The following is a 14,688-nucleotide window of genomic DNA, read 5'->3' as shown; positions in this document are numbered from 1 at the left end:
TTTAAAAATGCATTAAAATAATTTTTTTTATTTTTAAAAATTATTTTTAACATCAGCATATCAAAATGATCTAAAAATATAAAAAAAAATTAATTTAAAAAATATAAAAAAATTTCAAAATTTTAAAAATATTTTTAAAATATAAAAACAAACATCAACTTAGCTGTTCCTTCTATCCATAATGTACAAAACTCGGAATCCTCCTCTGTGGACATAACAACAAAACGGCTTTGATTAGATATGATGTTTCACACTGTAATTGAAATATTGTTTGTTTAAAATTTAAAAAAAAATAGTTTAAAATTAATTTTTTTAATATTTTTAAATTATTTTAATATATTAAAATTTAAAATAAAATAAATTATTTTAAAAATAAAAATAATATACAAGCTGCGATCTTGGATCTGCCCTCTCTAATTTAATTGACCGCGCTTCCTTGCTTCTTCTTTTTTTTTTTTTTTTAATGTAATTGCCACCATGTTGGGTCGCTAAGACTGTTAGAGTTCAAATTTTCTCTCCAGTAAACTAGTTGAGTTAATTATAACTCAGTCCCCCTAATCTACCACGATTAATTAAGTAGTCCTTATAAGATAAAAAACAATTAAATAGTCTCTTGATGGATGTTGACCATTTTGATTTATACTAGATATTTGACCCACGCATCCCCACGAGTTAGATATCCTTTTTTCAAAAAAAAAATTATATACATAGATTTTTCATCATGTTTTAATAGTTAAAAAAGTTCTAAGTGCAAATTAAAAAATTTATTCATATATATATAATCAAATAAATCGAGCATTATGTGTGTTAATAAATGAAAAAAAAAACAATAAATAATAATTAAAAATAACAATAAAAAAATCAAGAGATAAATGTAAATTAAGATATTTAATTTCGCAAAATGAGATATTTATTCAGCTGTGTTTGCTACATTTATTTATTAAAATAATTTTTTTATTCAATCAAACGATAATATAAATAAAAACACATTAATTAATTGAAATAAAAAAAAAATTATGCAAGCATCTACATATTAGAAATATTATCTGCAAATCCAGAATAAATTTTATCTATACAAGAGATAAAAAATATAGATGAATAAGAAAAACCTTAAATCATCATTTAAGAGACTCTTTTAAAAAATTAAATAAAATCATCATTTAAGAGACTCTTTAAAAAAAAAATAAGTGATATTAATATAAATATAAATAAAGTAAAACATTGAAAAAATATAAAAAGTCATAAATTAAAAAAAATAAAAACAAATCAAGTGCTATTAAGCTCAGTAAGCCATGCCAATCCGCTTACCCTATTTTTTCAGGGCTTGTGTGTTGGTCTGTCGTGGCAGGCCCGGGCGACTGGCCCTTAATTTATTTTGAAAGCATTGCCCGCCCAAAGTTTTTGGAAATTCCGGTCAAAATTCTGCCTATTACCTACTTCTCTTTTCCTTGTCCCGTTTCTTGTTTTTTAAAAGAAAAATAAAATACGACACGAAAGATATAAAAACATAGAAATTAAATATATAATTTCTAAAATCATAAGAATTAATTTATTATTTTTTAAATTATAGGAAGTAACTTATAATTCACCGAATAAAGTTTTCTCACATACTCTCGATCACAAGACGATCTACACAATTAAATTATTTACTTGTAATTTGTTTATTCAATGAAATTTTCTCTTACACTCTCTTCACTCGTTATAAAAATAAGAATTAGAAATTTATTATTTGTTGAGATTATTTTCTTTTGATTTTATACATCATATCTATTATCTAGGGTACTTCACTCATTTAATTCACTCTTCAAAAGGGTGTAATATAGAATTAGAAAAGGAAAGGCCCCAGGCACCCAGTTCAAGGTGGTGTTTTTAATCATATTTTTAATTTTTTTAGAATTTATTTTAGTTTTTAATTTGATTTTAAATTATTTAGGTGTGATGATTTTAAAAATAAAATTAAAAAAATAAAATAAAAATTATTTTAATATATTTTTAAATAAAATAATATTTTTTTAAAATAATATATATCATACTCTACATATACTTATAGAATACAGGAGGGATGATCATTTTCGGTTTGGTTCGGTTTTTATCAAAAAAAAGCAACCAAACCGAATTTAAAAAAAAAAACCGAAACCGGTTCAAACCGACTGGTTTCGGTTCAGTTTTTTGGAAAAAAACCGATTCAAACTGGTTTGGCTCGGTTTTTTTTTTGTTTTTTCGGTTCGGTTTGGTTTCAGGCTTATAAAACCGAAACGAACCGGTCGGTTTTTTTAAAATTTTAATCGGATTAATCGGGTTTTTTTACGATTTGATTTTTTCGATTATTTTTTTTCTGATTTTCTTGGTTTAATCGGTTTTTCAAGTTTTTTCTCACTCATAGAATACATCATCACATCGATAATCTTGCAAGTAAAAAAGATTGTGAGGTCATGATTTTTATTGATATATTTTTAATATTAAAATGTTAAAATAATATATTTTTAATCTCAAAAGGAAAAGAAAAATATATTTGGGCACAATATCTGGTGAGTCCTATGCCCAACAAAATCTCACTTTCTCTCTTTTCAAACAGCCTTTTTTCAAGTGTTTTTCAAATTAGCTGTTGAATGCTTTTTTAACAAATTTCATGTCGTCAAGTCACAGAAAAATAAAAGCAGTAAAAAGTATCGAATATGGACTTTATCGAGCATAGGGAATACCCTTTTTTTTTTTTTTTCCTTGCCATACCCACTCAAGATGTCTCTCGTTCTCTTTTGACTCCTCTATCTTTGGCTTGTAAAGGACAAAGGGCCACCCATATCCATTGGATCGTACAAAAATGATGTCATTTCCTACGATTCTCTTGCCAACAAAATGATGTCATTTACGATACTGTAACGGATGAATCCTGGGTTGTTTCAAGATCCCATGAAAGGGAAACCCAGATTAATTTGTCTGGGTGTTGATTTGTATAATAATCTTGTATTGAAGAATTTTCCCAAAATCTAATGCTGCCAGCAACAAGTGTAGCCAGACTGTCAAGCATAACTTCATAACAGCCATGGATCATTTCTGGAATGGATTTGTATACATTTTCCTCCACCGAAGATGGCCTGTTAATTTTGCCAGATTCTGATACCGGACGACCATATATATGTAATGAAAATATGAGTACGAAAATGATACTCTTCTCTGCCATGGCTTCAAAATACTTGCAAAGAAGATATCGTGATCTCATGTAGTAAATTAAGGACTAGCAGAGATTATATTTCCATTCCCTCCAGTCTATGTTCTTGATGAATGAATCATCTTGATAGTGACTCTTACAGCGTATCCCCTATCCAATGCAATTCTTTGTTTTGTCCCTTCACCCATTTATGCAATCAATTTCATCAGCTGGCCTCTATTTTATATGGATTCTCCATTACCTCTTCGAGTCAGAAAATCAAACATGTGAAGTAGATAGTTGATTCTCATGGTCAGATCTCACTATATATGAGACAAAAGGGTTAGCAGTTCACAGATTATTACTGGTTCAAGTGTTCAACAGAGCATATGGTAATGAACAAGGACTACTTGCCAAGGACCTAAATTCATTCACATGGTGGCTTTGCTACTTTGCTCAATTCTCATGCAGAGCAAACCCGCATGGAATATGAGCCACGAAGTAGTTTAATGGCGTACGTGTATCAGATTATGGGCTAAGAACAGGATGAGGAGAAACAGATCCACATGGTGGGATAGCACTTGACTGACCCACTTGGCATCAAAAAGGAAGGGATGGGCTAATGAGTAAGGAGCTGGGTTATGATGACAGTCTTAATGTGGAAAAGGAGCAAGTTCAAAGCATATTGATACTAGACACTCACTCCTCTCATGCAACAAATAAAGTGAAAAGCTACATCAAGCTTCAATATTCTTTGCAGCTCTCTACAAGCAAAGCCAAATTGCCAAAATTTCAACCTCGAAAAGATGAAACACGACTTTGTTTGTAGTATTTTTTTTAACCCTCTTTTTCAGTCAGATTTTCACACTAAACACCCGATTCTGTTTTTCAACGAATTTGTAAAAAAACAAAGAAAGGTAGTGCAGGCTAGAGGAGGTGGCATCTGGAACCGAACTCCAAGAAAACATAAATTTTCAACGGTATTTTTCCACACCTCAAATTTCTTCTGAGAGATACATTATTTATCTTTGTCGACATGATTTTCTTAATTAACTAGCTAGTTACTGCATATTCACAGCACCCCTACATAATTTTGGCAAGTTGCATGGTTCAACACAAAGTACTGACACACCATTGCAGTACCAGTAGATCAACTTCCTTGATTAATCTATCATGCTTTAAACTAGGATTGGCCTCTGCATCAGATCATGTCCTTTTGGTTGCAATTTCCAAGCAAGTTTTACAATCAATAATGATAAAATCACAATGGAAGCTACATATAGTCATCACCGGAAAAGTTGCAGTATAAAATAAGTAACATGGCAGGCATACCTGTTTGGATATCTTGATTCTAGCTGATCACATCCGATCCCTTAATAAGCATCTTTTTGTTCATGTATGTACGTGCTTTCTTGATCTTCACCAGGGTTTTCTTGCGAGCTGCAAATACAATGAAAAAGAGACATAAACTGAAATGCTAAACATAATGCAAGATTGCCAAATCTTGTGAGAGAGAGAACTGCAGTGGAGCCGGCTCGGACACCAAACCATTGATTAAAGTTGGGAGATTGAGGGTTAATTAGCGCGTGATTTTGAGTTGGGGGGAATGAAGCCTGGTCCGAGATCATTCGAAAGATGAATGTGTGCTTAAAGTGAATGGTCTCGAATCAGACAGCATTCCCCTCAACTGTGTAGCAATCAAAGAGAGGAGACTGTTTGACATTTGGCCATGCATTCATGGGCCCTTATATACGTGAGAACAGAGGACGAGTTAGCTAGACTATATCTTTTTGTGGGTCATATATTGACATGGAATCCCAATTTCTACAGCTGCCCCCCCACCCTTCTAATCATGCTTTTCACACAGTGTTGGAGAAGAAACTTTGGCTTTGTTTGCTTTGAGTGCCCAAATATTCACTTTGCTTCTTGCACGCAAATTGTAATCCTCACTGCCTATAGGTCCAGGGATTGAACTGTACAGCTTTTAACATTTCAGCCGTGTTCTTGCATCACAACCAAACAAGCCCAAAATTAGTGCAGGGATTTCGAAACGCCTTTGTAAATTAGTACAGGGATTTCGAGTGTATATGTCAAGGATTGAGAATTAATAATAAAAACAAGTAGTTTGGTAGAGAAAATGGAGGCTACTCGTCAATGATTGATAATAATAACCGGGCTCCCGTTACAGCGTTTAGTACAAAATTGAGGTCAAAACAAGAGCTTTTTGTCAGTTTCTAGCGTCGGTATCCATCTAATAACAGAAAGCATACCAAAAGCTATCTCCCACCCGCCTGTCTATTGGGTTGAATTGGCTTGTGACATAGTATCATTGTATAATCATTATTCAAAGATTTATATAAATTTCAAGCTTAAAATACCTTCATGTTTCTAGAAATAATATAAATTATTAGATAAAATCTAATTTATATTATTCTGAAACTTTCTCATCTCTTAATAGTAAGACTTCTAATGATATGCAAATTATACAATGGGAGATATATGGCGTCGAATGCTCGTTTGTTAATAAAAGAAATCTATTAAAAATTGCCGTTATTAATCATTGCTCAAGGAAGGAACTACTTGATACTCGTCTTGGAGCACTTAAAAATGAAATGAATAAAAAATAAATAAATTCGGGACTTGTTGATGCACGATGATCTTGACAAGGGTGTTTAAAGGATATTTCTTTTGGTTTCCCACTGGAGGAAAAGGGGAAGATAGGAGGTGAGAGAAGCTTCATCAATGTTTGCCATACACAGTTCGATTCCAAGCTTAAATGGAAAGAAATACAGGTTGGCCTGTTAAAGCTTTGAACAGAGCCATAAAGAAGAGCGGAGGAGTGGGCATGGGAACCAAAAAAAAGTAGGGGGAAAAGGAGCTCATGAAGTGATGCACACTGTATAGCTTGACTACTACCATGTTTGTGAAAGTTAATCAACTACTTGCAATTTTTCAAAATCCTAATAATCCATCTCTTACTAAAAGCTCAATAATCAATCAACTGGCTTGGTAGCTGGTACAGATGGAAAAAATAATGGGAAAATGACATTAAAGAAACATGCCATTGCTCTGAAAAACAGCTCTGGAGTCCTCTGCTTAGGCCTTGGAGGGCACGGGCACTGAAGCTGGACTGTAGAATGCATAGTTGGGATCAAATACCATATCAGGTGCATGAAAGATAGTATGCTATTGAAGTAGTAATTGCCTTCTCATCTAACAATACTCCATCGGAGAAATCTGAAAAAACAAAAAAAGTAGTATCAGATTGCAATACTGCTGCATAATAATACCCACTTCTTAGTTCTCACAAGAACAAATTGGGAAAATACTAGCAATTTACTTCTCAAACCATTATGTTCCAACTGCCACAAGTCCCAAGGCTTTTAAAATGATAGCGGTTGTTTTTTAAAATGTTTTTTTACTCGGAAAAGCATGAAAATAATATTTTTTTTATTTTTTAAAATTCATTTTTAACATTACCACGTAAAAACAATCTAAAAACACTAAAAAATATTAATTTGAAACAAAAAAAAAATATTTTAACAAAAAACATGTTGAAACTCACTCTCAAACATTACTAGCATTCATTACCAAGACAAAAGAATTATATTATTAATTAAAAACCATGTCAATTTTTTTTTAACCTTGAATTAACTATATTTTCTGCATAATCCGACTCTTTTTTTCTCTAGCAATATTTTATACATTAAACTATATTTCGGTTTGACTTGCCAAAAAGAACTGAAATTGGAAGTAAAACGATTCCGGTATAAAGTATGGGTCTTACCTAACCTTATCGAGATGGTTTATATGTATATGAAGTTTTCATTATCAAAGCTACCAGGTAGAAGAGATAACCCTACAACAAGAGCATTACAAACAGCAAAGAACATGTATTACGAACACAAGTGAACAAGAACGTCAACTAAAAGAATGACCTAATTCCAGCATCTACCACAAAAATCTGGAATCATTCACAGCAGCCAAGTATTGAACAAGAATTGAATAATCTGATGAATCAAAACAACATTATTTGAGCTCTCAGATTTGTGAATTCTCATTTATTGAGTAGCCTAGTTTGCGGATGCACAAAAATCAGAAACTCTCTTGATGCAACAATATCTGGGACAGAAAATTGACAGATGCACTGGAATTCAAGAGCTGAAAGTAGACCCAATTTTAATGCAAGTCCTTTTGACCAGCAACTTTTTTTTCACCACAAAAAGGTCTCCTTTTGCTGTTTGGTTACCAAAAACACTTAAACACAAGGTGCTTTACGCTCCATGGGCATCTTTTTTCCTTTTGCTTTAAGAGCTTTTCATGATGACGCTTATTATAATAATGCAAAACAAAGATTTAGCAAAAGCACAAATTTCCACTCTAACAAAGCACATACCAGCATTAGGGGACCCCCATACTTGCCTCCTTAACTTTACATCCTCTTTGTGCGTGTGTGACAAACCATTTAAGAACACAATCCAACAAACGACTATTAGGTACACACAAATTCATTATATTCATACCACTGTATATTAACATTGCAAGTCTCAGTCCCACACTACATAGCTTTCCAATTTTTCTATCAGATGCACAATTTCTACTTTTGTTTTCAATTCTCAGATTAATAGAATAGTGAAGTCAGATAATTGAAGCATGTAAAATAAGAATCGAATACTGGAAGACCAGCAGCTTGTGCCACACTTTCCCTGTGTTCCAAACAGAAAGTTCAAGACCAAGTTGTTTGAAGAAAATTGGGAATGGTTTATATAGAAATCACAAGTTGCAGAAAATTTACCCTTCATGCATTAAATAAACATTGCAACAAGCCCTTGCAACTTATAAAGGGGGTGGCATTCACATTCTTCAGAGCAGTCACCAAAAACAAGAGATATTGAGACGATTTGCCTCTTATAAATTAAGATTTCACCGCCAAATTAAGACTGGGCATCAATGTCTGATTAAACCATTCAAAACCAACTGTCAAGTTACAAAGTTTCAAAAAACGTGAATGACATTGCTGCGTTGGAAATTCTTGTTCCTTGGTAAACACCACATAAAAGAGATCTATAATCCGCTGCCCCACTAGATAGGCCAAGGAAAGCTGCAATTCCAGTTTACTAAATCAACTATACTTCTAGTAAATTCACTGCTTGAAAACAGATAGCTTGAGCAACAAATGCACATTTTAAGAAACAGAGCTGACCTCAAAAGATTTGCATTAGAAGAACGCCAGCTCTAAGAGGAAGCGCTTGCAGAGGCAGGCAAGTGGTCCACGACCAATGGGGAGAGAACAGCTTGGTGGTTTACCTCATTTTTGTTTATGGGCCTTGTACATCTCTTCCATTTCAACCACAACTAACCTCTTCACCCGATGGAAAATTAAATAATGTATTAGAACACAATGCCCTAAAAGTAGAAGAAACTGCAAATATTTGAACAAATCTTTTCCTTATAATAAACTAAATTCTATGAATCATTGCGAGTTGATACTATACCTGCTGGATCATCCCTGACTGTGGGAGTATTCCACCGCATGAAAGTCTGGTTGCACTTGCCAAGACGCGATGCCTCTACGGCACGCCTGTGAAGTCTCCTAGTTCCTGGAATGCCCCTTACCAAGGTTATATAAAACTTGGGCTTTGAAAGCATTGAATGCATTCATGTCTTCACCCTTTCACCTGCGTTGTCAGCTAAAACATCTGAACAAAGCTATATTGCAAAGAAAATGAAATTGCACAGTAACAAACACTACAGGAAGAGATGACTAAAAGTACAAAAAAAAAAAAAACATTTTGAGCCATTCCTTTACTATAGAGAGTTTGGTTCATTTATTCATCAAATCTATTCTCTAAATTCAAGAGAAAAACCCATTCCCTTATACAGACAAACAAATAAATTCTTAAAAAAAGATGGACTTAGCGACAGCCCCAGTTCAGGCTTAAGCTAAGACAGGTCATAAACAGGTTCGAATCAAGATTGTTTATGAAACTAAAAGCGGAGATTAAGAGAAAATGTAAGATTTTTTAACTCACCTTAATAAGTATTATTAGGTGAGGCCTGATCCCTCAAACTTCCTTTATAAGATTGTTAAATTTGTTTATGTTCGCATTCTCTCCATCGAAATCTCTGTCTCTGCTCTCTATCCAATAGTAATGATGGGAAGATAAGGAAGAGCAGATGCGTTCCCTTTTTCAATTTTCTGGCAACTTTAGGATATGTTATTTTATATTTTAAAAAACCCATAAAAAATAAAAAATAGATAAATAATTTTAACAACCCAAAATGGAAACTGGGGATAAATGGGATCCCTATTCGAGAATTTCATTTCGGACTGAATTGAGATTAATAACCTAATGGCTTCTTCTTTACTGAGAGGCTGGACAGTTCGGCCCCATTGAATTGTTTTTAAGAGATGTTTGTTGACGTGATATAAGTTATTTTTTAAAATATTTTAAAATAATATTTTAAAACTTTTCAAATATTATTTTGTCTCAATTTCATTAATAACTTTTGGTTGAATATTTTGACTCAATTTTATAATAAGTTTTTTTTTATTTAAATCAAATGCTATTTATAACAATTATTTGAGTCAATAATTAAGAATCAAATTATAAAAGTATATACCTTGCTTCTGAATTGTGATGATAGTCATTTTTATCTTATAACTCACATGCCACCGCTACTAATGCTTGTGTTTCGAATATATCTCTTGCTTGATTACCGAAGACGCCCAACCCAAGAAATAAATCGGGATTATTTTAGAAAACATCATTCACATCATCATACAAATTCACCCAAGTACACAATCTTCACTAAATGCAATCAATTCACTTTTATTTTTATATGAAAATCAGTACCCACCACGTACAGTTCTTCAGATTTCCTGTTTTTCTACAACGTCCACTGTTCTTCTTCTTCTTCTTTTAACAACCCTATTGTCAGATTAATATAAAAAGATTCGATTAAAACAGGGATAGAAAAACTGGAACACCAGCAGCTTGTTTCACATTTTCCTAATCATGTGCTTCAAACAGAAAGAAAGCAAAATAGACCCCCAGCAGTAAGAAGACTACTCAACAAAAGTGCAAAATGCAAGCCGTTTACAGAAAAAAGGGAATGCTTTACATAGATAGCATAAGTTACAGGAAATTTACACTTGATACATTACATAAACACTGCAACAAGTCCTTGCAACTTAAAAGGGAACAACATTCATATTCTTCAAGCAGTCGCAGAAGGAGAAAAATTGGGACATTTTGTTTCTCATAAATTAAGAATTAAGAACTCAACACCATATTAAGACTGAAGGCCAATGCCTGCAAAACTCTGTCCACTTACCTCAAGTGGAATCAACTCATCTATCCCTTCCATTTGCCTAGTTTCATCTTCAAATTTGCAAATGACATGGCCTTTCGGGATACTGTGCTGAGAAACAGGGTTGCTGGTATCTTCTCTGAAAATACCCTGACTTTGGTTATTTCCATCACCACAAGCTCCTTTCACTCTGTCTGGCTGAGATGAATTCACTCCATTACTGCAGCTCTTCCTTCGGCCCAATTTTGGTGATTTTGCACGTGTTGGTGGCAGCTGACAGTCAGATGAAAGCAGATTAGTCAAGTTTCTAATCATAATAAATTTGTTATCCTAGGAAACTGGCTTCCGTGCATAATCTTCTGTCATCAACCTCTGCCAAGTACTTCGATGATTTAAGTAGTTAAAAAATAACATCCCAGGAAACCTGTACTGTAAATCTTTACAACAATGGCAGGAAAGGGGTATGAGTCTGCCTGCAGTACCTTTTTTAGTTCAACCTTAGGCGGTGGTCCTTCATGGTAGAAACTTGGCATTGGGCTAGCCTTAAACATCAAACTCTTCCTCAGTTGCTTGATGGCTGCCTCCTTCTCTTCCTTGAAATTTGATATCGAATGACAACAAATCAAGAAATACATCAGGATCATTTGCTTTGACGACGAAATGTCAACAGCTAAAGTCGATGTGTGAGAGAGACTTTAACTACACTTTGCTATCAAGCTTCTTGAAATACTTTACCTTGGTCCTTGCTTCACTTTGGGTTTTCTCAGCCTCCAATGCTAGATGTTTTTCCTCTAACTTTGAATAGAACTACAAGATTTAAACATAATAAAACCGTTGAGTCTTCACCTTCAGGTATGTTTCAACCGAAGAACTTGCATTAAAAAAAGAAAGAAAGAAAACAGAACTTCAACTCTGAATGAAACAAAGAGATAAAGGCAGTACCTCCTTCCGCTTTTCAGCACGTTCATTGCATCTAAATACAGGGGCTGCCACAGCAGCTGGCTTGGACTTAGCAGGCCGTGCAGATGCTGTGGTACTATGCAGAGTCAAGGTATGAAATATAAAAAAGAAATCGAGCTACAGAGGTGACAGAAGTTTAAGAAATGCACAAAAGAAAACTGGTTCAAACTTAATATGCTAGAAACAGGATACGAGGAAGTGACAGAACAATTATCTTCCTCATCTGGATGCTTCTTATTATTTGGTTGCAATGGCTTCCTTGACACAGAAAGTGGCTGCAGTTAAGCAAACAAGAGTTCCAGGATTAACTAGGAGTACAGTTTTCCAATCACTTGATTAAATTAAAACATGATTTCCCAATATATCAAAGCTCAACTTCACATGCTGAAACAATATTATTATTATTATTATTATTATTATTATTATTATAGAACAGACACATGGCTAAATTAACAATTATTAAATACTTATGCCTGGTTGCAGCAGATACCTGATTCTGCTTTATAGGGTTTGGACGTAGCGCATTGTTTGCCTTGAATGATTTGTTTAGACCATTGGTGATATCAGGTTCGCCAGAAGGACGCATTCCCAATGAAGCACGCTTTTCAGTTGCTAAGGCAAATGGCTGCGGAACAGTGTGTTTTGTTCGAGCAAGTCCAGCAGGAGCAGGTTTTGATGCATGCTTTGTAGACGATTTTTTCTGACCGATATCCTTAGATTTCCGGTTTAGTGCTTTGACCTTTTCCACTTTCAAGCCATCCTCAAAATTTGAGCATACTACAGTCTGATCTTCCTTGCTTTTTTCAGCATGGGAAAGTTCAGTAACCTCAACTGAGACTTCAGTGGTACATTCCTTCACCACATATTCCTTCGCTTCAGTACTCTCCTCTGAGCTATGGAGCTCTGGAACACCATTGATAGGTTCATAGGATTCCAGAACACCATGGTCGTCAGGAACAGTTTCATGAGTTGGATCATGGGAGACACCATTTGAATAAACGATGACACAATTTGGCTCCTTGTCCATGCAGACGTCAGTAACTTCTATGCCCATTTCACTGGATCAAGAAATACAAGAATCAAAATCACATTAATACTCATATTTTCATCCATTTCCGTGTCCATGGAAAAACTTTGCTACATCCGCTTCAGTCCCCTCCAATCAGAGAATAAGAAGTTAACAAAATGGGTATGCCCAATCCGTAATTATGACAATAAACCCAGGTACGCAGACTCAACAAAGAATTAAACCCATTTTCCAATTAAGCGATTTTCTTTTTAGCTGAGCAAATTATTCCATTAAAAATGGAAATTGGTAAATATAACAGCAATAGCACTCATTTTGGAGAGATGGGAAAACAAGGAGGCTTAATAGACGATAAGCATCACGTAAATCTCAAGGAAACACAAAAATTACCACTATAAGGAAATAACTGGACATTATCTCTTTCACTCTCTAAGAATAACTCCACTGTATTTAGAACAATGAAGCTTTAATTTTCTGTCAGTTTCCTTTGCTGCATTTTCTCAATAACCAAACAAACATAGAATCAGATTTGTTTTGCAAACTAAAAAGAAAAAAAAAAGTAGATTCTCCGGTAAAAATCCAAAAAACCAAAACTAAAATCAAAGATAGATCGAAGAGATGATAAGAACTAAAGGAGCAAGCAAAACGACACCGAAAAGATCGAAGAAGCAAAAATCCAATAATGAATTAGAACCTGCATTACATGCATGCAATTAAGAGAGAGAGAGAGATTGAATCAGAAAGTGGCAAGTTTCGTAAATAACTCACGGTTTTGAGCCCGATCTGTTAAGTAAGAATATGGAAACAACACCAAGGTTTCTTCTATGTGTGTTTGTTGTTGTTTTTTCTGCTATTTGTTCTTCGCTTTCTGTTTGTCTTGTGGAGCTGTGTTTGTTTCTGTTACTGGTTTATTTTATACTCTTGTTTTTAAGGGCGTCTCGTCGGTGTTCCCTCTGTCATCGCATTACACGCCGTTACTTGCTTCACGATTTGAATTTTGAAATTGAGAACGCTGTTAATTTAGGGCTTCTAAAAGTGTAGTTTTCTTATGTTTCAGGATCTCAACTTTTATTTTTTCTATTTCCGGAATTTTACTCCCAAAATTGGATCAATCCATTAGAGTAGTGACGAGTACTTAAATATTTTACAAAATATCTCTTTGTATACACTTATATGATAAGTTTTCCAAATCATAGAAAGTGAATTTTATCACAATTAATAATAATAATAATAATAATAATAATAGAATGTATTGAACTAATAAATCACCAACTTACAAAATGATGGTTAGTTGCATACTGAAATCTAAATGAACTTTTAGATTCATTAATCTAGTATAAATATTAAAGATAAATTAAGTTTTTATTAGTAATAAATATATATTTAAATAAATATAATAATATCACGTGTATCTAACCGATTAATTATAAGACATATCCAAATATTCAGTCTTACAATAAAATAGTATTATAATAATTTTTTTTCATTTTTAACATAGTATCAAGTAAGTGATTTTCTTGTACTGAATTCTTTAATATTTTCTGACTTACTACTCGCGATCATTAGGGTTTTTAAATTTTTATTTATTTTATTTTATTAACCTTTTTGCTTTTGTCATTTTCTTTCTACCATTTTCATACATCTCTTAATAAAAAAAAAAAAAAATTGGTTAATCCTTTTTGTTTTTGCTATTTTTTTCTATCATCATCACACCTCTAGGAATCTCTTATACTCTTAACTCTACTACTTTGTATTCTATGCTAAGCACACCATTCTTTTGCGCAACCCTCATGTTTAGTTGCCATTGTTGAGTTTGGAGTCCCAAGCAGGCTCTCAATGATAAGTCGGGGGAAGGTGAGGATGGCATAAAATTCTATCATTATTAATTTACATTTGATCAAGTGGTTTAAACTCTAGTCCTAGAATTTACTAGCCTTGTTTTTTTTTGTCCATGAAATCGCAATTTGAAGACCATCTTTTATTATGCCTTTTAAGCCATTTTTCTTGTTAAATTTTGTTTTTCAAGTTATAAACTCGAGTAAAATTTGACTTGGATTTTTTTATGGTGTGCGGAGAGTTCAATATTATCTTGAAATTTTTTTTATTGGCTTTAATCTATTAAGATCATTTTTAAAAATAGTCATCAAGATTTCAATATTATCTTTGTTTAAAATCTCTAAATGTTTGAGAAGGTATGTTGAGAAAATAAATCAAGGCACTAGAGAAAATCAAGTTCCGC

At 33.4% G+C, this 14,688-nt stretch overlaps 1 protein-coding gene and 2 long non-coding RNA genes across 5 annotated transcripts; all 3 read right to left on the bottom strand.

The window, feature by feature from the left end:
• Nucleotides 1–3,219: 3,219 nt before the first annotated feature.
• LOC112328928 (uncharacterized) lies at nucleotides 3,220–4,583 on the bottom strand. Its single transcript, XR_008060275.1, has 2 exons — nucleotides 4,481–4,583; nucleotides 3,220–4,231 (listed from the first exon to the last, which is right to left on the bottom strand). It is a non-coding gene; the product is annotated as an uncharacterized LOC112328928 (long non-coding RNA).
• A 1,428-nt stretch (nucleotides 4,584–6,011) lies between these two features.
• Nucleotides 6,012–9,510, bottom strand: LOC112329006 (uncharacterized). Its single transcript, XR_002984454.2, has 4 exons — nucleotides 9,181–9,510; nucleotides 8,644–8,826; nucleotides 6,936–8,510; nucleotides 6,012–6,385 (listed from the first exon to the last, which is right to left on the bottom strand). It is a non-coding gene; the product is annotated as an uncharacterized LOC112329006 (long non-coding RNA).
• A 376-nt stretch (nucleotides 9,511–9,886) lies between these two features.
• Nucleotides 9,887–13,582, bottom strand: LOC7492430 (protein WVD2-like 3). Of its 3 annotated transcripts, XM_024611051.2 has the most exons (8): nucleotides 13,218–13,513; nucleotides 11,913–12,480; nucleotides 11,615–11,697; nucleotides 11,405–11,498; nucleotides 11,198–11,269; nucleotides 10,945–11,055; nucleotides 10,487–10,735; nucleotides 9,887–10,080 (listed from the first exon to the last, which is right to left on the bottom strand). In XM_024611051.2, exons 2-8 carry the CDS (start codon nucleotides 12,474–12,476, stop codon nucleotides 10,072–10,074), a joined length of 1,182 nt encoding a protein of 393 aa, XP_024466819.1. In that variant the 5' UTR covers nucleotides 12,477–12,480; nucleotides 13,218–13,513; the 3' UTR covers nucleotides 9,887–10,071. The 3 variants fall into 3 exon arrangements, with proteins under 3 accessions (XP_024466819.1, XP_024466817.1, XP_024466818.1); XM_024611049.2 differs by lacking the exon at nucleotides 9,887–10,080 and having other exon boundaries at nucleotides 10,248–10,735; nucleotides 13,218–13,582; XM_024611050.2 differs by lacking the exons at nucleotides 9,887–10,080; nucleotides 13,218–13,513 and adding an exon at nucleotides 12,840–13,112 and having other exon boundaries at nucleotides 10,248–10,735.
• Nucleotides 13,583–14,688: the final 1,106 nt, after the last annotated feature.

Source organism: Populus trichocarpa, chromosome 10, assembly GCF_000002775.5.
Source record: "Populus trichocarpa isolate Nisqually-1 chromosome 10, P.trichocarpa_v4.1, whole genome shotgun sequence".
In the NCBI taxonomy this organism is placed as follows: domain Eukaryota; kingdom Viridiplantae; phylum Streptophyta; class Magnoliopsida; order Malpighiales; family Salicaceae; genus Populus; species Populus trichocarpa.
The sequence above is the reverse complement of the archived record's forward strand: the minus strand, read 5'-3'. Positions and strand labels throughout refer to the sequence as shown.